The sequence below is a fragment of the Passer montanus genome, unplaced genomic scaffold (assembly GCF_014805655.1).
Source record: "Passer montanus isolate IOZ18808 unplaced genomic scaffold, ASM1480565v1 scaffold218, whole genome shotgun sequence".
In the NCBI taxonomy this organism is placed as follows: domain Eukaryota; kingdom Metazoa; phylum Chordata; class Aves; order Passeriformes; family Passeridae; genus Passer; species Passer montanus.
This window is the reverse complement of record NW_024366792.1, coordinates 292,951-318,140: the sequence shown is the minus strand read 5'-3', so window position 1 is coordinate 318,140 and position 25,190 is coordinate 292,951. Positions and strand designations below refer to the sequence as shown.

The window sequence follows — 25,190 nt, the reverse complement described above, 5'->3', positions numbered from 1 at the left end:
CAGCTGCTCACCTTTCTCCAGTGAGATCTGCCCTGAGTGACTCCTTGCCGTCCCACTGCTGCTGGCAGAGGCTGCATCCCATGTTGGAAAATATCCTAATGATATATTTTTTTTATAACTTTGTTCATTTTTCACAGGATCACAGAATTAAACTAGCTTGGAAAAGACCTTTGATATCATCCAGTCCAACAGATGTTCACCTTTGTCCCAAGGGAAGGGAATAAGGGTTTATTTCCTCTTTCCTTTAGGACATCATTCCACCAAGTGAAGGTCTGATGAACTTAAAATCTCTACAGACTGGGAAGAGAACAGAAGATACACCAAAGGTAACAGCCATCAGTGGCCAGCAAGTGCCATTAATAGACCATTAACTCCAAACAACAACCCTGGTCTGCAGGAGAGAGAAGAACAAGGACCTACTTAGCACCAAAGGTAAAAATATCTGTAAGTAATAGGAAACCAAAGACTAAGAACTATATAACCAATGAACATTAAAGCAAGGAATATCTATGGGTTTTGACTATATAAAGTTTGTGAAAAATATCATAAAATACGTGTGGCATGGAATGATTTTCTCTGCACACTTGGCCTACATGAGGATGAAGTTATTTCTGTTGCACATCCTGGGCAGAACAACATCCCAGTCAGAAATAAAGTAATGCCTTGATTCTCTAACACAAAATGTTGTTGGAGAGTTTTTGTTTTTCCTGCAGTTTTGGTGACACTCACAGCCCTCCTGCCTCCCCTTCACTCACTCACTCACTCACTCACTCACTCACTCACTCACTCACTCACTCACTCACTCACAACAAATGTAAAAACACCATTTTTGTAATTTTTCACACTTCCAGTGAACACTGGGGTTGTGCAGAAGTTCCCACTGTCTTAATTTCAGCTGCAATTTCACACAGTTAAAGAAGGAAGAGCACCAGCCAAGGTACATGGGAGAGATGCAGGATGCACCACTGTGCCCACAGTTTGGGACTGCCTCAAGTCTGTCTCTCTGTGAAAGTTAGTTCCTTCTGTTGCTTTTCATGAAAAAGTACAAGTGATGTTATTTCCCATCCCAGGAAGACAACGGAGTTCCCATATTAGGGAGAATCATGTGAAGTGTGGACATGACCTATCTGTCTTTCCTAGGTATTAAATTAACATTATTCTGACTTCTGCAAGCTTTTAAATTCTTCAACTTGTTTACTCTAATAGCACCCTTGTGACACAGTCAGTCTTTTTTAATGCCACTTTCTGCACTGAAACCACACCCAGGGAACATGCTGCAACACACAAAAATCTCTGCAGCAAACAAAACTGAACTTAGATCTTGGGATATCATTGCTCTTGGGTCTGGGCAGGTTTCAGCAAGCCATATAACATTTCCCAAATCCTGTGCAAGGATGCACATGGCTGCATTTTTAATGTCACAAATATAAAGAACCAAATTAATCAAGTCTCCAGCATTCAAACAGCAGCCAAGGGGAGGAGAGGATATGAGAAAGGCACTGTCTGTGAGACAAGCTGCATGCAGAGTGCTTGAAAACAGAGAATAGCAGTAGATGAGGGTTGTGGGGCTCCCAACATCAATCAGCCAGTTTCAGCATGACTCCACACACTCTTCCTGGCAGAAGCAGGACCCTTCAGCAAAAGGTGACCTTTGCAAAATGTTCCAGAGGGTGTTTCATCAGCACTGGCTTGAGCAGGACCAAAAGCAGTTCTGCCCTTTTGCACTGTGGTGTCTCTGAGATTTCTATTAGAACAGCTGCAGTCAGGATAGGGATGTTCTTCAGGCTCCATGCGGCAGCTCATGACTTCAAGAATGGAGAACCCACAGCCTCTACTTCAATGTTTGCCTATTCTCATTGTTAAAGTTTGCCTAATTTTTAATCCATTTCAGGTTTTGAAGCTAGTGTCCCTTGCAAGGTTGCCTCTTGTGATCTGAACAGTCTCTTTCCCTCTTCTCCACAGTCCCCACTAAGAACATGGCTTATATTGACTTTCTCTTACTGCTGAGAATTCCTTAATTCCTTAGATCTCCCTCACATTTAGCCTTAGACCCTGAGGAATATTGATCTGCCATCGTATCTGCTACACTCAGGACCCAGTATTGACGCTGTGAAACTGAGACACTCGATGGTCAAACCCAGGTGGTGAACACTTAGCAACATTTGTATTGGGAAAGGGCACCTCAGAAGGCAAAGGGTGGCTGAGGTCTGCCTCAACACCCTCCCCAGGACACAGGATTTCTGCTGTGATCCACAGACAGGGTCCTGACCCAAGCCTGGCTGGGCAGGCAGAGGTTTTTCCTGATAAGATCACTATCATTGATATTCCTGAGGACAGGGACCAGCTGAGAGCTCCCTCAGACCCTCTCTTGTTCATCACACCCTGGATGGTGTTCTCAGGACCCAGGAATCAATACTATATTTTGCAAAACTATACAAGGCAATGAAACAGTGTCTTCAGTGGAATGTTGCAATGACAGCTCACTTCTAATTTTCCAAGGCTAGAAACACAATGGGTTTAATCTGCATTCAATTACTCACCTCATTCTGTTTTGGAGTGGGTGATTGTTGTTGTTGAATGAAAAAAAATAGCAAAGAACAGTTGCAAGCACTTTTCCAGAACAAGAAAATTGCTTTGTTGTTTTGTTTCTCTTTTTTATTTTAAGTCAAAAGGGTTGAAATACACAATTTATATTCTAGTCTGCTCAAAACCCAAAACTGTCTTAAGAGTTGTGCTCAAAAATGTAATACACTGTGGTAAAAGTGTCTAAAATAATTATATTGAAGTTCTAATGAAGAGAATACACATTTTCCACAACCCTGCATTGCTCCTCACAAACTGGCCCGTGGCTGGGACCACCACAGGGTCCCAGAGACACTGTCAGAAGCGCCTCAAAGTGTTGCACCAAAGCAAGAAAGTGTATTAATTCTTCCAGAATGGTGGGCAAACAGCAGAATATAAACATTTACACAGGGCACACCTTTGCCTCTCTCCTTTGTAAGCCAGCTCCTCATTCACCACCTCAGAAGCCCTGGCAAGAGTCCAGGAGAGGAAGGCAAGTCACACTGGCAGAGGACACAGTCGCCTGTGCCAGCACAGGGTGAAGCGTGGTGGGCAGAAGGCTGTGGCCCAGCAGTCTGTGCCTTCTGGCAGCACCATTGCCAGCAGAGCCTGGTGATTCCTGCCTGGAGAAGCCAGGAAGGAGCTGCTGTAGCAGAGCTCTGAGCTGAGTCAGATGTTCTTGGTTTTCCTGGCGTCTGATGCTGAGCAGCCACAGGGGATTCAGCCACGACAGACAGAGGTTCCCTGGCCTCTCACAGAAATAAATCACTGTAATAACATGGCTGTGCTAAGCCTAAGCCAAGGAATCAAGACACAATAGAACCATCAAGAAGAAGGATGTTTCTGAAGTTTGAGAGATAAGTGCAGATTGTTGAGAGAAGTTGGAACAATTTCCTTCTACTTCAGATCAATACTGTAATTCAGCTTCTAATTCACAATCAGACTGGTTTTGTTTGACTGATTTCAACATTATCTGAAGACAAATACTCCTTTGCACAAACTAATAGCACTGGGCAGTTAACAGATTACATCTAGGCTGCTACTTCCCACCTGCAAACAGAAGGAAAGAAACCAAAGTCTGTGTGAAAATGGTAATGGCACTTTCTATTCACTTTAAGGTAATGAAGAACAGTGAGAACAGTGCCCTTGAAGCTTCTGCCGCTGTTCAGTATTCATTTCAGTGAGCTGGCTCAGTTCCTAAGCCTCTCTGCTTCTCTCGGGTGGGTAAATAAATCACATTGGATGGAGCAGAGCATGCAGCAGCGCTGAACTCTGGAAGGATTGTTCAGTGCCAGCTGGGGAATTGGCTGCTTTGCAGTAACCTCATAACAGGGAAAGCTAGTCTTCAGGGACACTGATGAATGTGGTGGAGTCATCCCAGAATATTTTTAGAGAAATGTTTCAAAATGAATAAAACTGCATAAAACCAGGCCAGTCACATTTATTTTTCCACTAAAAGTGCAGGGACATGCAGATACAGTGGTACCAATCCACAGCAGCATTTCTGCAAAGTGCTCTCAGAAATAAAACACATGCATTTGTTTTCCCCATGCCCAGTGTTGTAGCCAAATGACAGAGACACAAAGATATTCCATTAAGTTCACAAAGATGTTCCCTTTTGGCTTGCAAGCACTGTAACACCTCAAAGCTGTGCTGAAATCATGGCTTTGAGTCCTCCCCAGACCCATGCACACAGGACTGCACTTAATGCTTCTTGTGTCTCAGATGAGGGAGTTTGTACAGATCCCTGGGATACCTACCACAGCTCCAGAAGCCTTTTTAGATTTTATTATGAGCTTGTATCTTATTGCTGCTAGCTTCCACCAATAACCACTCGTCTCATGTCACAACGTGTCAGGACAGTGGTAATATGAAAGCAACACAGATCAAATTTGCTGCCACATCAAACCAACCATTTTCCAAATCAAACGTTCTGCCATTAGGAAGTGAAGCAGTAAGTGTTGTGCAGAGGAAAAACAAGTAATTGCAAAGGTAATGGCATTACCTTTGACTTAAGCCATGCCTTGGTGGGGGAGCTGCACAATGTTGGTGATTCCTCCTGAGAGCAAAGTGTAGGGCGTGAACCTGCAACTTAAGTGACAGTGAATGCACACAGTGCTGCCTCCCACGATGCACAGATGTGTGGGTTCTTTTGTTTGTGTAGAGGATTTTGGAGGGTTTTTCTAAAGAGTACAAATTGTCACGGAATAAATAGGAATGGCTGCATTTGCTCCTTGCACTGAAATACCTGACATTTGATTGTATCAAATATCTCTTCCCAGGCTGTGAGCAGGCTGAGTGAGAGGCAGCACCCATTTGGGTACAGGATGGCAGATGAGGATATGCACATTCTGAGTGGACTAACCAGCAGGGAAGTGCAATACAGAGTTTAGGGAGAATCTGAGCTTGCTTTCTGTCTCATTTATAAACTTTTTATTGATGACCATTGCCAAAATTTGGTCTGCAGAATCAGCTACAAGCCAAAGAAAAGTGTGAAAATACTGTGCAAAGAGAAGAAGGACTCTCAGGAAAAGGTGGGAATGAGAAATAAAATTAAGCTACTCCTATATAGACCTTGTGATGAGCACCAGTCAGGAGGACAGAAAAACCTCTGACATATGCCCTGGTTGAAGATTAACCCAATATTAAGTAACAGAACATTAAATAATTGAATTATGTATTAATAGTACAATATAACAATACAACTGATTTAAAAATTTGATTAAACAATGCATTAATAAATACTGCATTAAAAGTGGATATAAAAATGCTTTGCCAGGGAAATTTGACCTGCTGTCTCCTTGAGGTTGTATCTAGAGATTACTGGTGCTAAGGACAGTGCCAAGAGCCCTGTGCTGACCCTGACCATGTCTTTTCTGTGTGGAGCAATGTGTCCAGTGCAACAGTACAGCACAGCCCAAAAGGCAGAGTTTACCAGTTAAATCAGCTCTGAATCCATTCACCCAGGGTGATGACCGTCCTTGTGGACCCAAGCTAGCATTTCTGCACAGTTTGCATGGGATGGGTTAACTCACAGAGTCAAACTCCACACAGCACACTGCTGAAAGTCTCTTCATCACCCAACAACCTTACCTGGCATTCATGACAGCCTTTCAGTCTTTGTGTTTAACATGGGCTACGCAAACTACAAATAAAACACTCTTCAAAGGATCACAGAACTTCTCATGTTGGAAAAAGGCTTTAAGATCATGAAGTCTGACCATTAACCCAGCACTTCCAAGTCAAGATTCCAACTCAGATTTTCATAAAGAATAGTAAGAAAAGCTTCTTGGTTACTAAAAAGCAAAGAAAATGCTGATCCAGGGCAGCAAAACTTGAAAGGTTAGCATAATATTTTGGCAGAGCAAGGATTTAAACAGAAGATCCAAATAAAGAGCAACACTCATTACCCAACACTGTATCAGTAATCAAGGGACAAACCACCCACTAATGTCATGGCACTGGAATCAAGGCATGGCTGTGACCCACCATCTACCTTTACAAAAAGGTCGGGTTTTTTTTAATTTTCAAATAATCTATCATTGCAGCAGAAAGTAAAATGAAAGCCTTGACATGCAACAACATCCACTACATAAAATAACTCTGTTACTGCAGATGTTTTTAATAAACTTATGATGTAATCCACTTCAAAACATCTGGTTTTCTTCAGAAAGTGCCCTGTACCAAAACCTATAGCCTCTTCTGCAGATCCCTTTCACACTTCTTACCACATTCTGTGACAGGAACATGATTGGAAGCACTAAAATTACTTCAGAACAAAACTTAAAACAGACTATGGTGAAGCACTCACTATTTAAAAATAAATACATAATGTACAGCTTTAATAAATTTTTGAAAGGGATTAAAAGCAAAATTAGTATAAGAAACAAATACTAACAGGAAAGAAATAAAGAGAAGGAAATAAAACAAAAGTCCATAAACAGAATCTGAAAGGAATTTATCAATGTAAGTACAAATTCAGCAAAGCTGGGGTTGTTGGTGAAATATGCAACTTTCTGTATGTAAAATGGAAAAGGGCTAAAGTTTTGCTAACCAGTGACTGCAATAAATTGTTTGGCATTGTATGTACTCTTCTACTTGAATATTTTTATCTGCATAGAACACCTACATTGCAGTTTACTGGCTGAATAGTGACTAAAATCAGATTTAGAAAAAAGTTTAGTGACTATCAGAAATAAAGAAACTATTAAAAAAAATAAAACATCATTCATATTTTTCTTTGTCTTTAACATCCTTCTCATCTAAGCCTTTTAAGGCCATTCAACAGTCCTTTTAATACAGAAGGAAATAATCCTGGATATACTGCACATCTGACCTGGATTTTACTTCAGCTTTATCCTGTTTTCTTATTTCCAGTAATACATAACCTTTGCATTAAAGCCTCTCTGGAGCCCAGGAAATTCACAACTAATCAGTAAAGTAAGCAAGCTATTGTAAAAGGCTTAACAAGCTCTAACCCTCAGTCTTGCATTGTGATTACCTCAGAATAATTACTTCTGGAGATAACTGATGAAGATCATATTAGTCTGAGGCAAAACAGAGATCCTGCTAAGTGTAAATCAATTACAGCCGAGCAGAGAGGCGAGGGGACAAAGATATCACAGGACTATTGTTATTATTTATGAAGCGGTCATGGGGATTTCAGATAATTCCTCATACTCACAATCGCTGTTGGAGTTGAAGCCAGCACACAGTACAACACAAGTGGTGAAATGAAGCTCTCATCCTCTGTCCCAGGGTATGGTTTCATCAAATTGCCATCCTGACAGAAGAAACCTTGGATATGCACCTGAAAAGTGTCAGTGTATTCGAAGTAGTAGGCGAGCAGAACAGTCCCAGCCATGATGACGAGCTGAAAATAAAGCATAGTCACAGAGAGGCGTTAGTTGCTTTTTGAACAGATGCAGCTGTGCCTGCGAGCTACTCCAGTCCTGTGGACCATCCTCCCTTCACCGTCACTCTGACAACCCCTGCCATAACGGTGTGTGAGCGTGTGCGTGTGTGTGTTTCCGTGCCTCTGCTTTGCAACATCTGTTACATAAACCTTTTGGCGAACGACGCCAATGGACGTCTCGGATAGGAGCGGGTCGCGGCGCGGCGCGCAGGGGGCCGGGAGCCGGGCTGGCAGAGGGCCTGTGAGCGTCAGCGCAGCGGGATCGATGGCAGCGGGGCCGGAGACGGCAGCAGCCGCAGCTCAAACCTGTGCTCACTGGCAGCGAGCGGGAAAGCATTGTTACAAAGCCCAGAGGAAGCTAAAGCCGAAACAGTTCCCCGCTGCAGCTGCAAGCTCGTGCTGGAGAACGTGCACGCTGTGCTAATTGAGACGAGCCCTCTGCCTGTCCCAGATGAACACGCAGCCAGAGGAAGACTTCTTTCCTGCCACTCACCTTTCCCTGGAGCTGCTTCTTTATGAGTAAAGCTTTAGAAGTCTACTCGGAAATCTCCAAGCAACCTGTGGGGACTTCAGTGCACTGCCTGACTTACCCACTCCACCACAGCCAATTTGAAAAAACTGGCTTGAGTCTGAAGCTGCATTTGTATCACAGATATGAACTGGAAGGAGCCTTTCTGGTCTCTCTTTTCATACTTCATGGCTCCTAAATGGGTTGGTTGGAAGCTCAGCAGTTCACTTTTTTGTTTATATCCACAGTACCAGCTTCCCATGCTGTTTCAGCAACCCGTCACCACAACCTCACCAAAGGTGTCCTGAACCGAACCTCATGAAAATAAGCAGATTTACTAATTCTTGTTCTCCCTCTGCCACACTGCAAAGAAAATCTCACATCACAGTCCCCACCCAAGACAAAAATAGTAATATTGATTTATAACTCACTCACTCATGTTGGGTTTTTTGGGGTTTTTTTGGGTTTTTTTGTTTGTTTGTTTGTTTGGTTGGTTGGTTGGTTTTTTTTACAGGTAATGGTTTTAAAACTAAAAGAGGGTCGATTCGTAGTAGGCATAAGGATGATGTATTTTACAATAAAGGTAGTAAAAAAGGACACAGATTGCCCAGAGAGTTGATGAATACCCCATCTCTGGAAGTATTCAAGGTCAGGTTGGACTGCACTTTGAGCAACCTGGTCTAGTGGAAGGTGTTCCTGCTCATTGCACAGTGGGTGGACTAGTGGACTAGCTGGCCTCTGAAAGTTCTTTCCAACTCAAATCCTATGATTTAAAATTATGATTACAGGATCTGATTAAAAATCCTCTTTATGGAGACTAGTGCCGCTACTACAGAAGATGTCACTATGCAACTATTTTTGTCATTATAACTATACAAGTTATCTAGCCACATCATAGAAAAAAGTGGAATAACCAGGTCCTGGTTTTAGTATTTTGCCTTCAGGAACTCTGCATGAAAACTGTATTGCTGCAAGATTATTGTAAGACCTCTGAAAATTAATTTTGGCAATTCCATCTCAAAGATACTCTTGAAGCTATTAATGCACTCCTCTGGCACATCTCTGCACACACCAGCCATTAAAGCTATTGTATATTTGAATAAGAGCTGGACTAAAATTAGAAAAAATAATGAAATCAGATTAGTAATTGATGAAAGTGGAAGACCAAAGAACCCCTAAGTGGTTGAGGTGGGGAGGGACCTCTGGGGATTAGTTAGTCCACCCTCCTCTGCTCAAGCAGGGACACCTTAGTTGGTTGCCCAGGACCATGTCCAGATGGATTTCTGAACATCTCCAAGGATAGAGTCTTCACAAGCCCCCTGTGTAAGACAGACTTGTAAGACAGACTTACAAGAACGTCACAGTGAAGCCATAGTTGTGACATTCCACTCCCGATTTTTTACCTTTAAAATTAACCATCTCATTTTGTATATGTATTATTTTCAAGACCACATACCAGCCCAGAATAATTTTTTTTAACAAACATAAAAGCAAGATGCTGCTATCTGTGTATTCCCCAGAGATCTTCACAGCAACCTTGATGAATACAAACACAGTCCCACAGCTAAGAACACAGGAGTTAATTTACATCTGAATTTAACTCCTTGAGCAGCCACAGATTTTCTGATCAACCTGGGCAACTCAGCTTTGTTAATTAACATAGAGAAAGGCAATGACACTATCACCATCTACCTGACATGCCCAGATAAACACAATAGAGATTACAGGATGTTTGTATAGAGAGGTCTTTAAACTCAGTTCCAGTTCATATGGGCAGTCAAAAGCAATCTGACCCACCCCTCCTATCCCAAACATACTCCCAGAAATAGTTCAGGTTGCCAGCCCCAGCTGGCAAACACAAGTAAATGATAAATAAAAAATTATACAACAGACAACTGGTTTTTCTCCTCTTACTGGGAATCAGACAAAGCAGGTTACTTAACTTTTAACCTTCTCTGGGTGTCATATGGAAAAGAGAATTTTCAAAAAATAAGGTGCTTTGATATGGGGAGGAAAATGTCACTTATCCCAAATGCAGTCTCTAGACAGCAGTTCCACAACTAACCTTGATCATTCCCTTGTCGAATGCTGACTCAGTGCTGCACAAAACTCCCCACTGCATGTAAAACTACAGCTCTTGACTGACTGACTCAAGATTGATATTGACCTAGAACATCACAAATCACAGGATCACAGAATGATTTGGGTGGGAATGGACCTTAAAGCTCAATTTATTCCAATCTGCCTGCCATGGGCAGGGGCACTTTCTAGCCTGGTCTCAAGACACCTCAATAATGAATCCAAATCTGTTCACAGAATTGTGCTTCTATGTTTTGTTCTTCTGAGAAAGAAAAAAAAAAACCAAACAAACAAAAAAAAAAAAACCCAAAAAACATATAATCTGTAAAAAAATATTTGAATTGTGGACACTTCATATCCTGTAGGTGACATCCACCATCTCACTGAAACAGCAACAGGAGGCAGCAGAAATTTGACCTCCAGCTAAACAGACCTTACCATACCCCAAGGGATGATGTCAGATACAGAAAGCACAGTCAGCCACTACCACAAAGAGGAGTAAAATTTTTGCTGCTGGTACAGTCAGTGAAGACCTAACCACTTCTGTGTGGCAACTTCCTGTGCCTCATCTTGAGTATTCACATCTTCAAGCAGCTTCTCAGCAAAACGCAAACAGAAACTTCTTTTTGTTCCGTCTTCCCTTTTTCCTTTCCAGATGGTAACTATTTAACGTGTGTTTAACATGAGTGAGATGACAAGTGCAAGGAGGGGTCAGACTGGCCAGAACCAGGGATGTCAGAGACAGGAGGGTTTCCTGCAAGGCAATAAACTTTCCCTGGATGCTGGGATAAAGAACAGATGCAGTGCTGCCCTGTAGACATCCTGGATTATGAGCACTTTGGGGTCCAAATCAGTGGGCCTGGATTCTGTAGAATTTTCACCCTGTTTTCAGATTTACAAACATTGAAGGAAGCAGAGAAGAACAGGTAGGCTGATTTAAACTAAAGATACAAAACATCCCATTATGTAATTTAGAAAACACAATGCAGTTTAACACCAACGTTTTGGAGGGTTTATTTATTAATCCTTATTAACTCGTTTCCTTGAGTTTACTTGGGGAAGAATTAGAAATGCTCAATAACTTCAGAAAGGCAACCAGTGAATAGAAGGCTGCTAATAAGTCTAAGGTGCTTAATGGCCTCCATTAGCACAGTGTTTAACCATGTCATAATCCTTAATATTTATCATCACTGCTCCATTGTAAGTTAAGAAAATGCTCTTATCATCATTTTACAGAGAGGGGACAAAAGCTGAGGAGATAAAATGACTGCCCTCAGGTCACAGCAGAGTCTGTGGCAGAGCCAAGATTTATCTTTCTTCTGGACCAAATTTCTTTGGATTAGTCAATAATCTGCACATGAAAAGGCTCAATTATACATATGCTGAGGTCCCGATTCTGTAGAAGCTCATTCATAGTGTTAACAAAAATTGTGTGTCTGACTCAGTCCCATTTAAAAAACCCTGCTGAATTTAAATTAATCTTGACAAGCTGGACTTAAGCAACTGGGATGTGTTTTTCCCTCAGTCATTTAAATGGATTAATTACATAGTGTATAACACCCATCCCTTGACACACGATTAAATTCTGCCCTGCTCTAAGAGTCCACGCTGGTTCTGCCCCTACAGACCTCCATCACTGCACACCCTTGCTCTCCACTTTAACCTGTGAGCATTCTCTGCATTCAAAAAATCACCTTCTCCGATGTTAAAGAAATATGAAGCAAGTCTTGCAATCCTCTTTGAGTAACAGGTGATTGTTTGGTGTAGAGTTAATCGGGTATTAATGAAAGAATGTGTCCTGAGTATAAAGAAAGGGAATCTCTGGAGTAAGCAGTACAGTTAGTTACACTGACTCTAGGGTACTCATGTACATCCAGAAATTCTCCTCTTCACTATAATAGAGTCTCTGACAGCAAAACTCAGAGAACACTAACATCAAAATAAAATTATTGCACTTTCAGGTAGTGGGAGTGAAGTCCCACACTGTATGCACTCTCATAATTCATTGTAAAGCACTTCCCCATATCCTCCACAAATGGGAGATTTTTTTTTTTTTTTACTCACAGAAAAGAGACCCCTGCTCTGCAAGTAAGCAACCAAGAGGGCAACTCCACTTGGGAAAGTGGCATAAAGCTGTAAAAGACAGAGATCAATATTGGAAGAGGGAAGACACTGTGGGAGACAGATTTTTGATCAGCCTAGACTGGAAACTCCCCAGAATTCTTAACAGAGGAGCAAGAAACTTATGGAGAAAAGGAAGATGCTAGAAAAATGTCTGGTGCTCCCTTTAGCCATCCAACCTGTCTGCCCTGTAAGACAGGCACACAACCACAGCAAAAATCTCCTTTTGCTGTGTGTTTTGCCACTATATAAGTGACATTGCAAATCCATATAAGTACACTTGAAACCCCTTAGTATTGCTGCTATTTATGCATAAATAGGTACATTCTTTCAGCTTATCAGCCTTCCCACAGACTGCTCATGATATATCTTACAGCACCTTTAATGTGCATGACTGAAAACTGGAAAACTGTTCTTGCACACAAATGGCAACATAAAATTTGACTTTTTTATTCCTCCTGAAAAAGTCAAACCAGTATTTTGTATGTGGTGCTCCTTAGTGGATAGTCATTGAGATATCTATTGATGCCCTTGCTCAGTTTATTTCCAGCAAATTTCAGTGGTTTTCACTTTAACTGAAACTGCCACAGTTTCATGAGCACTACAAACCTGCAGAAGTGTTTTCAACCCTTGACACACATGGTGTGGCTCACAGTTCCATCCATTTTGATCATATTTCTACCTCCCCCTTTCCTTGAATTCTAATGACCCACTGTTATGCAAAACCTGAAACAATTTGGTGAGAGAGGTGATGAGAGCATGACTCTTGGAACAGACACACTGGAGCATCCAACAGCAATGGCATCTGTGTGTCCTGAAATAATTCCTAAGTTACTGCTGAAAGGTATTGTTAAGGTGTGTCTGTGCTCTCTAGAGGATAATATCAGAAATTTTGAACTATGCATCCCAGACTGTTTTGCCCAGGGATGGGTCCAGGTGTCTCTCTGTCAAGGGAGACAGTCCATTTTACCCTGGAGATGGGAACTCCAGTCTTGCAGCTGCACCAGAGGAATGTTAGAAGCACAGCAAATCAGAACAAATCACATGTATTATTAAACTCAAAGACCCACTTCTGCCTTTCTAAAAGCAGATCAAAACTCTAATTAAGAAGTATCATGTCTGTTTCCTGAAGTATCCTTATTAAGATGAGGCCTCAGAAACTCATGTTGGATCAATATTTTTACATGTGTTGTGGCCAGCTGATCTCTACTTAGTAAACCAACCTTCAGCTCATAGTGCTTGTAACTGACAAAAAAGAAAAAAAACCCAACATTTTAGTTATATTTTGTTTTCTTAAATAATCAATCTTCCTTCTGGCAGAAGAATTGCAGACTCTCAGAAAATACTGCATTTGGGTAATTTGACTTGAAACAGTTATTTTGCCAAGCCTTTTTACAGTATTCTCTCTGGGAATTCTCCTCAGGGCTCCTGAAATCATCTGTTCTGACAGACCTACTACAACGTCTTAAGAAAGATCTACATTTTCAGACATTGGAGTACTCAAGTGATAAGGAAATGTTGAACATGCCTTCAGACAAACTTGTATTTACAAATAACAAAGAAGATGAAGACTACCATATTAGAAGCCCGTCTGATCCAGATGTGCCAGCAGCTGAAATTTCACACTGAGGTGTGAGGGTGGCAGGTGCTTGTCCCCCATTATCTGTTAATGGGAATTAGCAGGATGAACCCTTAGGGGTTCAACAAAAGCCTCAGTCTACAGCAGTTTGTGAAGCATCTGTTGTGTGCCATTTTATCACAAGTGATTCAACTTTAAAGTTTTCACCTTCACACTTTCGCAGCACTCCCAGGTCTGTGGAAAGAGAAACGAACTGGACAGCAAAGGCTCCTGAAGTTTGCAACTGCAGCAAATTAATGTTTGTAATGGATTTTAAGGATCAGGCTGACTGCACAAGCTTTTATTATTGCCAAGAAACTGAATGCAGCAAATCACCTTTTTATCAAAATACAGCAAAACAACAAGAAAAAAAAATAGACACAGGACTATTCATTACAACATTATTTTGCACAATAGAAGAGACAGAGACCAAAGGAACCTCTATTAGAATTCCACATAACAGTAAAACAAATACAAGTGAATTATTTCATTATGCTGAATAGCCATTTAATTTACACTGTCAGATTAAATATGAAATCCAGTGGTCTTTCTACACTGCCACTCCTCAAGATGTTCTCTCTCCCTGACATTATATAACTGATTCTGAAATCAGTTTTTTTTATGCAACTGTGGCACACAGCAACCCTGTCTGCAGCAGCCTGACACAGGATGTGGCTTTGTTACAGGAGTTCTGAAGTCCATTCAGAGTGCAAGCACAAGCTGGGCAGTGGAGGCAGAGAGGTTTATTAAGGCATACAGGCTTTTGAAGCTGGAGCTGTGTAGAAATCAAAGCAGTCTCTGCAAAGCCTTTTACAAGTCCATTTCATGAACTTATTGTCTTATTTCACCATTTTAGCAATTAAGTATGGATTAGGTATAGTTTGTATGGCTGAAGAAAACATGCTCAGACAAAAAAAAAAGGACTTCATGTCTTCCTAAGGCACTTATTTCAGCAGGTGTTTTGTTAGAGTAGCATGACCTCTAAAAATACTGACATCTGGTAAAAAACTCTTTCAGCTTCTTTTTTATATAATGGTCCTTGAAGAATGGTGAGGTGTACACTGTAATAGCTTAATGTTACCTAAGAGCTCACCCACATAAAGAATCCAGATTTCTCCAGCTCTAACTGTGCAGTTAAAGCAGTACAAGTCTCTTAATGGCAACAGACATAAAGGCATAAAAACGTTCTAACCAGTAAAACCTTTTCATATGTAGAAAATAAAGTAAGCAACAGTATGAAATACCTTGATTACCTCAATTTATATAACTCAGATATAACTCAGCGCACTTTATACACTACTCTAGGTTTCTCAGTTTAAAACAAAGTTTTTCAACTTTTTCATGTAAAGACTTTTACTTTTCACCAGTGATTCTTATGTAATAAATTTAAGCCTGCTTTCCTTGACAGGTAAGTATGATCCATGGATTGATCACAGGCTGAAACTGACAGCCTGAAGTAAGGAGAGACGTCTACCCACACTCTGTCTGTAACAGCCTGAGCCTTCTCTCACTGTACCACAAAGAGGTGGGCTGCCTTGGGAGGGGCTCTTTACATCAGCTCTGTCTGAGAAAAGCTCAGATTTTGATGCTGGAGAGGGACAGGTCTTCTCACTCTCTTCAGACGTAGTGACGCGCCGGGGTAGATGTCCCCACAAGCTTCAGGTGGTCAGCCAACGCTATGGGCACTTGCACGAGATTTTGTGCACCTCAGAGAAACAGGGAGATAAATGGATAAAGGAAGGATGCAGCAGCACAGGTGACAGAAACTGGATAAAGCACAGTAGTGCCTTTTTAATTACTGTCAGCAGAGGAAAAGCATTTCTCCACGGCTTGAAGAGGGAGAAAATGGATCCTCCTCTCTCTTGTGGAATCAAGTAATACCTGTGCTGTGAGAATCTCTGTAAAAATCAATACTAAAAAAATATTTTATTTACTTAGAAAATAGATGATAAAATTGTGAAACGGCTTATAATTTAGGATCATGGGTTAGGGACATGAGCTAGTGATGGACTTGGCAGTGCTGGGTCAATGGCTGCACTTGGTGCTCTTAGGGGGCTTTTCCAACCTCAATGATTTTGTGACTTAGAGTCGTCTAGTACAACTTTGTATATCTGCTCAACTTCTTGCAATTTTGCTTTTTTGGCAAGTTGCATTTCATTACAATGATTTGCTTTCTTTATGAAATCATCATAAAAAGGTTCTTTTTCTCCTTTAAAATTCAGATTCTATCCAATTATACTACATAACTGGACCTTTAACTACATCACGAGCAGAAGGGATTAATGTGGGAAAATTCGACGGAGCTGTTATTACTGGTTTTGTGACAGACCTTGTTATGTAGCAGACTTAAAAGAAATGTGATTTATTTAAGAAGAACCCAGTGATGACGAGATATATGCTAGATTTTTGTTGTTGTTGTTGTTTTTATTATAAGGGATGTACTGATGCAGAAGACTATTACATTCTGAGCTTGAATCAAACTAGATTTTGAAGGCTTATCAGCAGGGGGCATTAATGCAACATTAAATTCCAAATACCACACTACCAAACATCCATGCAGAGCCTATAATGTTTTTAATATATATTCTATAAATAATAATATAAATATATTATTATTATTATTATTATTATTATTATTATTATTATTATTATTATTATTTAATATTATATAGATATAATATATTTGGGGGTTCCCCTGTATTTTTCACAACATAATCTCATTTTTTTAATATAGCTGGAAATTCAGGTCATTTGGTGATAATAGTAATTTGGTTAATACTGTACTGTATTATTCTGACTGACTTTTAAAAGAAGTCTTTGTTCCTGGTTTGTGTAGTCTGACAAGGGAGAAAATTATTTTAAGACCAGCAAATTTTCAGCCAGCAGTTTCAAAGGGGATTATCATGAGCAGGAAGAATAGGTGGGTTCTTCCCTCTCAGGGAGTATTTGTTCACAAGCATCAGCTGCTTCTTGACATCAGATCATGCACCCAACTTTTCTATGTTTGCACTCTGACCTTACTACTGACCTGGAGAAAGGAGGTGTTTCCAGAAGGCAGTTTTATATAGCAACATTTTCCCTCTCCACTGACTTTAAAATAAAAGCAGCCACAGTGATACTGTAATTATTACTTACAAAGTATGAATCCAGGAGTTAATGCCTGTAGCATTTTATCTTATGTTAGTTTTCCAACATAACAAAAAGAATATTTTTCCCCCCCTAAACCTTATTGAAGGTGGTTCACAAAGATTTTCTGTCAGAAAGCTGATCTAGCTGTAAACTGGTGACTGAAGGGGTCAGAGCTAAAAAGGAAGAGCTTTCCACTGCATTGGCTCTGCTCCTTGGTCTTTTACTCAGGGCTGGTTCTCACATTCTGGCACACTGTGATCTCACTCTCACTTTGTTCACTAATAGCATGGAAGCTACTGAATCTGGTCTGACCTTCCTGGATTAAAATCTGTTTAATTTACATCAATCCACAGTCTGTCTGTATGTGTAGTGCAAAGAGACATAAATTAAAAATTTTGACAGGAATTACATTAGTAAATTTTTTTTCCCCACAACAAAAAGCTGAAAAACTAAAACTCTTTTAAACTGAAGATGAGATTTTCACATCACCACTTGATTGCAGGAATGGAATTTTTAAGGAACATTAAGAAAAGTTTTAAATACATAGTAAGATTGGGACTTTAAGCAACATTTAAAAGACATACACTTTAAAGACGGGGATCAGAAAGCTGCTTGACTGCTACAGTAGCAAACTACTGTGTAAAATTAGGTAGGTCTTGCTTTAGGGCCAGACTCTCCAGCTTTGACTCTTGTATCTGGGACATCATGGTACATCCCACACTTTTTCTGTCCCTCAAATACATATTCTGTATTTCATGTAATATTTTTTTCTCAGGTACAGGCAGACCTTTGTTATGGTAAAAATCAGTTTCCTAAAAACAATAGTGAAATGAAATGTGTTCCTCAAAAAGCTGTATAAATCCAGACATTCTGAACTTCCTGTGAAATCACTGGCTATCTTCTATGTATTAAAATCAGGACTCCTCTCTTAACAAAAATTTAGAACTACAATTCTCCTTTAAGACCCCAGAAACATGGGGTCAGATACCCTTTCAGATAAATGATAATAAATGATAAAGAATGAGATTTATACATGGGGGGAAGTGAATTAAACCTCCACCTGTCAAGAGGAAGAATATATCAGATTAAAAAAATTGTGGTTTTATTTACCACCTGAAGAATGTCATCAACATTACCAGTTGTTGTTAAAACCTCCAAGCCACAAGTATAACATATTTATCTTCCCTTGAGCAGGTCCAATGAGACTTTTCAGCAGGTGGCATTAATGCTCTACCCAGTTCCAAATGGCAGACAGCCAGGAAACTGCTACTTTCAGCACGTAACACTTTAAAATGATCTACAAATTCTGGTGGAGACTAAGTAATTTTCTAAGCATCTGCATTAAAAGGGCATCTGTTTAGAATGATTTTTTTTTTTTAGTAATAGAAGCAAAGCAGAGTTATATTTTGACTATTTTGGTGTTGAATTAAAGAAACCGAGAGCATTTTGTTTCTCTTCTGTCCTGCTTGATCTGTGTCCTTGTCTCACCATCAAGACATCTGTAGATGAAGAGAACACCACTGGAACTCCATGTATGTACCAGCACCAGTAAGACAGCACCTTTAAAGACAAGAATAGGCACTCAATGCAGCACTGCACAGCCTTCCCCAAGCTGAAAGGCTTGATGTTGAAGCTGAGAGAGAGAGCAAACGGAGACACTGATATGGAAAACACCTGTGATCACTTGGGACTGACCAAAAATGAGTTACACTCACAGGACTGGTTATTGTGCCTATCCAGCATTTGACTAAAACAAATAGTACAAAATGCTGGATCATCTCCAGGACTTGTTAAGAGAGCTCTTACTGACTCCATGAAATCCAGCTTCTAACACACCAGTAAAAACTTCTGTACTTCAACAGAACTTGTGAACAGCCACTTGTTTGGTAGGAGGATTTTGGAATATTCTTCACTGCTTCTTCTAAATGCAGGAGGAACACTTTCCACCTCATGCCCACAAGAAGGACAGAACATAGAAAATATCTGCCAGGGTGTTCTCAAAAGACTGGTGTACAAATTGTGATTAAAAGGATTCAGGGTTTACTCCTCTAAACCATGCTCTGGATCCACCTATTGGTCTGCTCCAGCCTCAGAAACACCCAAATTCATGAAACTTTCTCTGATACTTGCCTATAGGAAAGTAATAAAAAGTCCTGAAAACTCAGAGCAAGTCCAAAGAGTTTAATCAGAACTTGGTATTGAATCTGCCCTCTAACTTTGAACAAGATGTGTTCTTCTGTGAGAGGCTACTTTGAGTTTGATTCTTTCTGACAGCAGTTCTTAACCTGGACTACACTGACATGAGTCACCCAGTCCATCAGAAATAGTGCAAAATCTTGTCATAATTCATTGTCTGCCTAGTTTCAGTAATCAAAATCACAAAATAGCAGTTTATTTTGCTTTGAAGTACCATACTCATTCCATAAAAAACCATTGATTTGACTGGCACACACATTTTATTTCCATGTATCTGTGTCCTCCAAAAAGGCCCAATACAGGGACTGCTCTGGAAAGCTGAAAAGCTGCCTGTGGCTTAAACAGCTTCCAAGTTGCCCTGCAACCCTGATAATGGTTCACTGACTAATGGGTTTTCACTGTACAAATGGCTCATAAAAGCTGTTAAATCCATCATGAACTCTAAAGGCTTTTTAATTTAATGACTATTTTCACTTACATAGAGGTGTCAGGACAATTTACTGTCCAAGTGTCGAGAAGCAACAGATCCTGACAGGACGCAGGATTCTGACACAACAGACTTACACATCTTTTCAGTATGCTTTTCAGGACTGTGCTCTGCTATCATCTTCACGTGGTACCCAAGCAAAACTGTTCACAGGGAGATGCTGAGGTATAGTTTGATTTCTAATGTGTCTTTGTATGCAAAGAAGCAAGCATCTCTCTGAAAATTGAAGGGACTGATAGTGGGAGAATCAGGTGAAAATGAGAACTAGGATAAAGCAAAATACAAAAGGAACAAAGATCTGCACAAAGTGAAAAGCACCAAAATACAACCCTTACTTTCCCTTTTCTTGTTCTCAAACTTCAGATTTATGGATACAAATGATGGTTTGGGTGACATTTTTAGCCATGTCTTAGAGACAGGTTCAAGGTAGAAGAAGTTGAGGACTTTTGCCCACTCTGACATATAAACAAACACTAAGGAGTGCAACAGCAGTGCAGTGTACTCTCTCATCCCAATGAATGGTTGTTTAGTCTTATACCCTGTGCATGTTCCTTGTCCAGAAGATGATTCCCAGATTTTTTCTTGAAAGAAAGGAGCTACCAATTATCCATCTGCTCTATAATCCACAAGCCATTGCCTCATCCACTCATCATTGTGCCAGAAAACCAAAAAAGCTGTAAAAAAGATGTCCATCAGACAGATCTAAAAGCTGCTTGGATCTTATCAGGCTAAACAAAGGGGAAACTGTTTTCCTCTTCTCAGCATTTCTGCCTTGCAAGTTCAGGGAACATCTCTCCAGAGACAGAAACCTTATAATAAATTCCTAGAGTGTGCATGGTTAGGAAGAGCAGCTCCTCATTCCCTCACCTTCCTCACACTGAAAGCACTTGCCAAATCTGCTCCCTTCTCAGACATTTTTGGCAGTACTTTCATCTCTTTTGTTCTTGTCATCAGTCTCCCTGTTGGGAGAGAATCTCAGTAAGAAACCAAACCTGTCAGGTTTTTAAAAGGTCACCTTGGGCAATACAAAAGTGAGAAAAAAGGAAGCCTAATTCCAAAGCAAATCAGCACATAACCCACATTGTCTTTTAGTGAACACTGTAGGTAAACTGCAAGTTCGAGGGCTGTGAGGTTTAGAAGAACAGCAGTAACTAGTTTTGGTTAGAAAACTGTATTCTTAGACAGAACAGAACTGTTTTTCTACAATACTTCTCAACCCAGAAAATCCCAGGATAAACACAAAGCCTCAGAGAAGCCAAACTCTGAGACACTGTACATTCTTTGGCCCCTTTCTTGCTGCTTTTGAAACACATGGTCCTATTTCCATTGATTTTAAAAGGTGTTAATAGTCAGCCTTTTCTCTGAAAGCTTCATGGCATATGGACATTCTTGGGGTTAGAAATGGGCAAGCAATTTCTCAGCAGTAGATGGGCACAGAGAGACAAGAGGCTGTGGTCAGACCTTTTGTCACAGCAGTGTTTCTGCAGCAGGGTCTCTCCTTCCACCAGCCATATGGCAAAAATGAACACATTTTATTGCTCTTTCCCTGTGACAGAACTACTGTTCTGCTCTGAGGACTTGGACAAGCATTGATACCTTTTGTGTCCTTGCAATCAGAGGGCTTACTGGGCGCACCTGGGCCTTATTTGTGCTCCTTTTCTTCAAAGATGACACTCAGGTCAATCAGTCACAATAAATTGCAATATTTAATTATTTTCCCTGCTGCCATATTCTTTTTTTTTTGTTGTTATTAACTACTTCTTGAAGCAGTCTCTCTAATATTCTAACTCTTCTTCCTATAGTGGCATGGCACTTTGACATTTTTGTAACCCTCCTCTTTTCTCTATATGCATCAAAACCCTTTGTCTTATTTTTAAATGACTAACACTTCACTGCTACCTGTTGAGGAAAGGAAGAAAAGGAAAGGCTGAGCAATTGTGTTTCAAAGCCAGCAGCTTTACAGAGGGCTGCAATTAATTATTACTAAGATATATTTTAAAATGTTTTGCTGGTGCTATGGAGCTGTAAGTTGATAAATGTTTAGTTCTAAGAGGAAAAAAAATTTTCTTTTGCTACAAAAAATTCTGCTGATAGTTCAAGGTCATTAAAGAAAGAAAAGACTTATGAAGATGAGAAAAGGCAAGTATTCAAATAGCACCTACCAATAAACACTTGGGTTTTCTCAGGTAAATCTGAGACTAGTCATGCCTTCAGACTAAAGCAAAAGTCAAGGTAAAAAAGGTCATACGTAGATACTGAGACCCTGACCCTCACCTAAGGAGTAACTGTAAGCAAGTCACCCTGTGCCTCCATTTCGTCATCTGTAAAAATAAAATACTTTTTCCCTTATAACTCGTGCTACAGCAGTTACCTCAGCATCAAGAAGACATGGCAAACAAGGGAACAGTTAAATGGAGCCACCAGCTACAAGCAACTGTGAAGAAGGTACCACACTGTGACTGAATTGCTCCTACTGGCGTGCACCTCTGGAGATCGCCTCAATTGACTTCAGGCTTGTAGCTCTGTCAGCTGGAGCAGGCAGTCGAAGTCCATATCTAGTTGGGTGTTAATCATCTTCCAAGGGCAGAGACTCCACAAGTTCTTTACATCATCTACCCTGGAGTTTCATCACCCTTAAATGATGACAGGTTTTATTATGTTAAGTGCCATTTCGTGTTGCAGTTTGTGCCCACTGCCTCTGATCCTGTCCCTGGGTATCACAGGAAGGAGTCTCTCTCATACTGGGGGACCCAGCACAGATGCATCCCAACAGCACTGAGCAGAAGAGATGATCCCTGCTGACCTGCTGAAAATGCAATCTCCCTTGTTGGTGCCCCAGCCTGCCCTTCCTGAAAATGCCTGTTTATCCAGAGCACTCCACTTGTGTGGAGTCACACGAGTGACTCCATGTCACTGTGACACCAGCAAAATCATATCCCTGCAAAAGCATTCAGACTTCTAATACCTCTCACTTCCTTCCCACAGCATGTACCTCAGTGTACAGACATGTTAGAGTGTGACCATGCACTTGTTCCTGGCTTTGAGAATTGTCAAAGGTTGAGTGCAGCCCTGGTCTTGAGTGATCACAGAATAAGCTCAGTTGGAAAGGACCCACAAGGATCATTGAGTTCAACTCCTGGCCCTGCACAGAACCATCCCCAAGAATCACACCCTCTGCCTGAGATCATTGTCCAAGCGCTTCTTGAGCCTTGTCAGGCTGGGGCTGTGACCACTGCCCTGGGGAGTCTGTTCCAGGGCCCAAACACTCTCAGGGTGAAAAATCTTTTCCTAGTATCTGGCCTAAATCTTCCCTGACACAACTTCTGGTCATTCCCTCAGGTTACTGGACACAACAGAGAAGAAATCAGTGTTTGCTCCTCCTCTTCCTCTCACAAGGAAGTTGCAGACTGCAATGAGGTCTCCCTTCAGTCCCATCTTCCCCAGGCTGAACAGACAAAGTGGCCTCAGCCACTCCTCATACAGCTTCACCTCCTGGTGCTTCACCAACTCACTGCCCCTCCTTTGGTCACTTTCTAATAGTTTTAATGTCATTCTTATACTGTAGTGCCCAATCTCCCCTAGACTTGAGGCAGTGCCATCCCAGTGGACAGCACAGCAAGACAATCCCCTCCCTTGCCTGGCTGGCCATGCTGGGCCTGGTGTGCCCAGGACAGGAATGTCCCTCTTGGCTGCCAGGACATTGCTGACTCAACGTGTCATCGACCAGGACTCCCAGGTTCTTTTCATGCCCAGTCTGTCCATACATCCAGGGCTGTCCCATCCTCAGTGCAGAGTCCAGCATTTTCCCTTGTTGAACTCCACATCGTTGGTCATTGCCGTTCTCTAATTCACTGAGGGTCCCTCTGCAGGCTCTCCCTGCTCTCCAGGGAGTCAACAGCTCCTCCCAGTTTTGTATAATCTGTGATCTTGCTTTGTGTCCCTTTCAGTGCTGTGTCTAAGTCACTTAACAAAGATGTTGAAGAAATGCCCACACTAAGCAGCCAGGAAAGCGGGCCTCAAGATAAGCACTGAATCCAATAAACAAGCTGCCAATTGATTGACAATGAACACCTGCCATTAAACTGGACAAAGAAAACCTGTTAATGGTAACCTGCCTGCTATGCCAGCTATGAATCTGAATTCACTTTGTGAACCCTTTGTGCTGGGAACAGGTTGCTGACAGGTTGCTCTCATTAACACCAACAAGGCAGAGATTCCTCCCACTGCTTGAAAAATCTGTCCTTTTCTGCAGAAGAGGGAGGATGGTAATTGGAATCAGAGGTTCAGGCTGGTACTCAGTAGGAAACAAATTTTACCTGCTGACTGAGACTCATAATCCGGAATCCTGAGTGTGTGTTTGTGGAATATGGTTGTCTCATGGTGAACGAAAGGATTGAGTCATAAGATATTAAATGTGGAGTGCAAGAGAAGTGTCTGATTGTGCTGATTTCCCAAAAGTGAATCGAGAACTTTCCATGGCACTTCTTTCCTTATGTGTTTATGCTTGGTGGGATTCCATTTCATCGTTCTCTTGATTAGTGCCCCTTCTGCTCACACCATGCTGGGTTCTTTGCTCAGTCCTCGTCCTTTACTGGTCCTTCCAACCTGTTCCTTCATTTCCTCAAGTGATTCTTAGTCACTATTTCCACTCCCATCACTCTTAATTTAAGGTCTCCTCTCCAGGCTGGCCAGGCTGCTAGCAAAGCTGCTTTTGCTCCATTTGGTCAGGCTGATTGCCTTCTGAGCAGTCCAGATCCTCAAAGAGGGTCCCATGGACAAAGAAGCCAAATCCTGCTGCTGACATCAGCTGGACAAACACAGGTATGGGTCACTCACTTATAGCCTGGTGATCCTTGGTGATCCTTCTGAGTCCCTTCTAACTCAGGCTATTCTGTGATCTGTGACCTCAAGTGTGGACCCATCAGATCCACCCAGTTCTCTTCAGACCTTCATCCTCACCAGCAGTATCAAGGAAATCACTCATGGGGGCCTTCACTCTCCACAAGTAGAGAATATCTCAGCACCACCACTCACTGCTTTCTCTTGCCATGTGGCTCAGGTTCAGCTGGTTCAGGTACTTCCCTGTGCAGGGTTCTCATCCAGGGAGCTGCCGTGGCACTGAACCTCTTCTCATGGCTTCAGATCTGCATGTGGAACAGGGGCCTGCTCCCCAAGGGCCAGAAGCCACCAGCTTCTGACCTTCATCATCACTGGAGTTTCCACTTATCAACCCTGGTAAACAGAGATTCCATCTGTTTTCCTGATGCAGTTGAAGGTTCAGGGTTTGGAAGCTGCAGCAAATCTGGGCAACCTGTGCCAGTGTCTCACTTGAGTCTCCTTGTTCTGGACTCAAGATCTGCAAGCTCAGAGCCTCCTCGGATCAGGAGCAGCTGGCAGAGCTGACTAGAGGCTGCTGCTAGCAGACATGGGCTCACCTAGCTGTCCTCACTGGCACCCTAATGTTCCTCCAAGAGTTTCCAGGACTCCCCTGACAACTCCTAAGAGTTCCCAGAAGACCAAGGAAGTCTCAGATGAGAGTGGAGATACTGCTGTGTCATTAGCTGTGTCTGGCAAA

General features: G+C 41.5%; 1 protein-coding gene across 4 annotated transcripts in view; it reads right to left on the bottom strand.

Moving 5' to 3' along the window:
- Positions 1–25,190, bottom strand: part of PLPPR1 (phospholipid phosphatase related 1) — a 118,072-nt gene that overhangs the window by 24,173 nt on the left and 68,709 nt on the right. For 3 of the 4 annotated variants that reach the window (XM_039709582.1, XM_039709581.1, XM_039709580.1), the window contains 2 exons: positions 18,421–18,492; positions 7,247–7,435 (listed from right to left, as the gene is read on the bottom strand). In XM_039709582.1, the coding sequence (XP_039565516.1) occupies positions 7,247–7,435; positions 18,421–18,492 (261 nt within the window). The remainder of the gene's footprint in view (positions 1–7,246; positions 7,436–18,420; positions 18,493–25,190) is intronic. The other variant, XM_039709583.1, reaches the window with a different exon arrangement.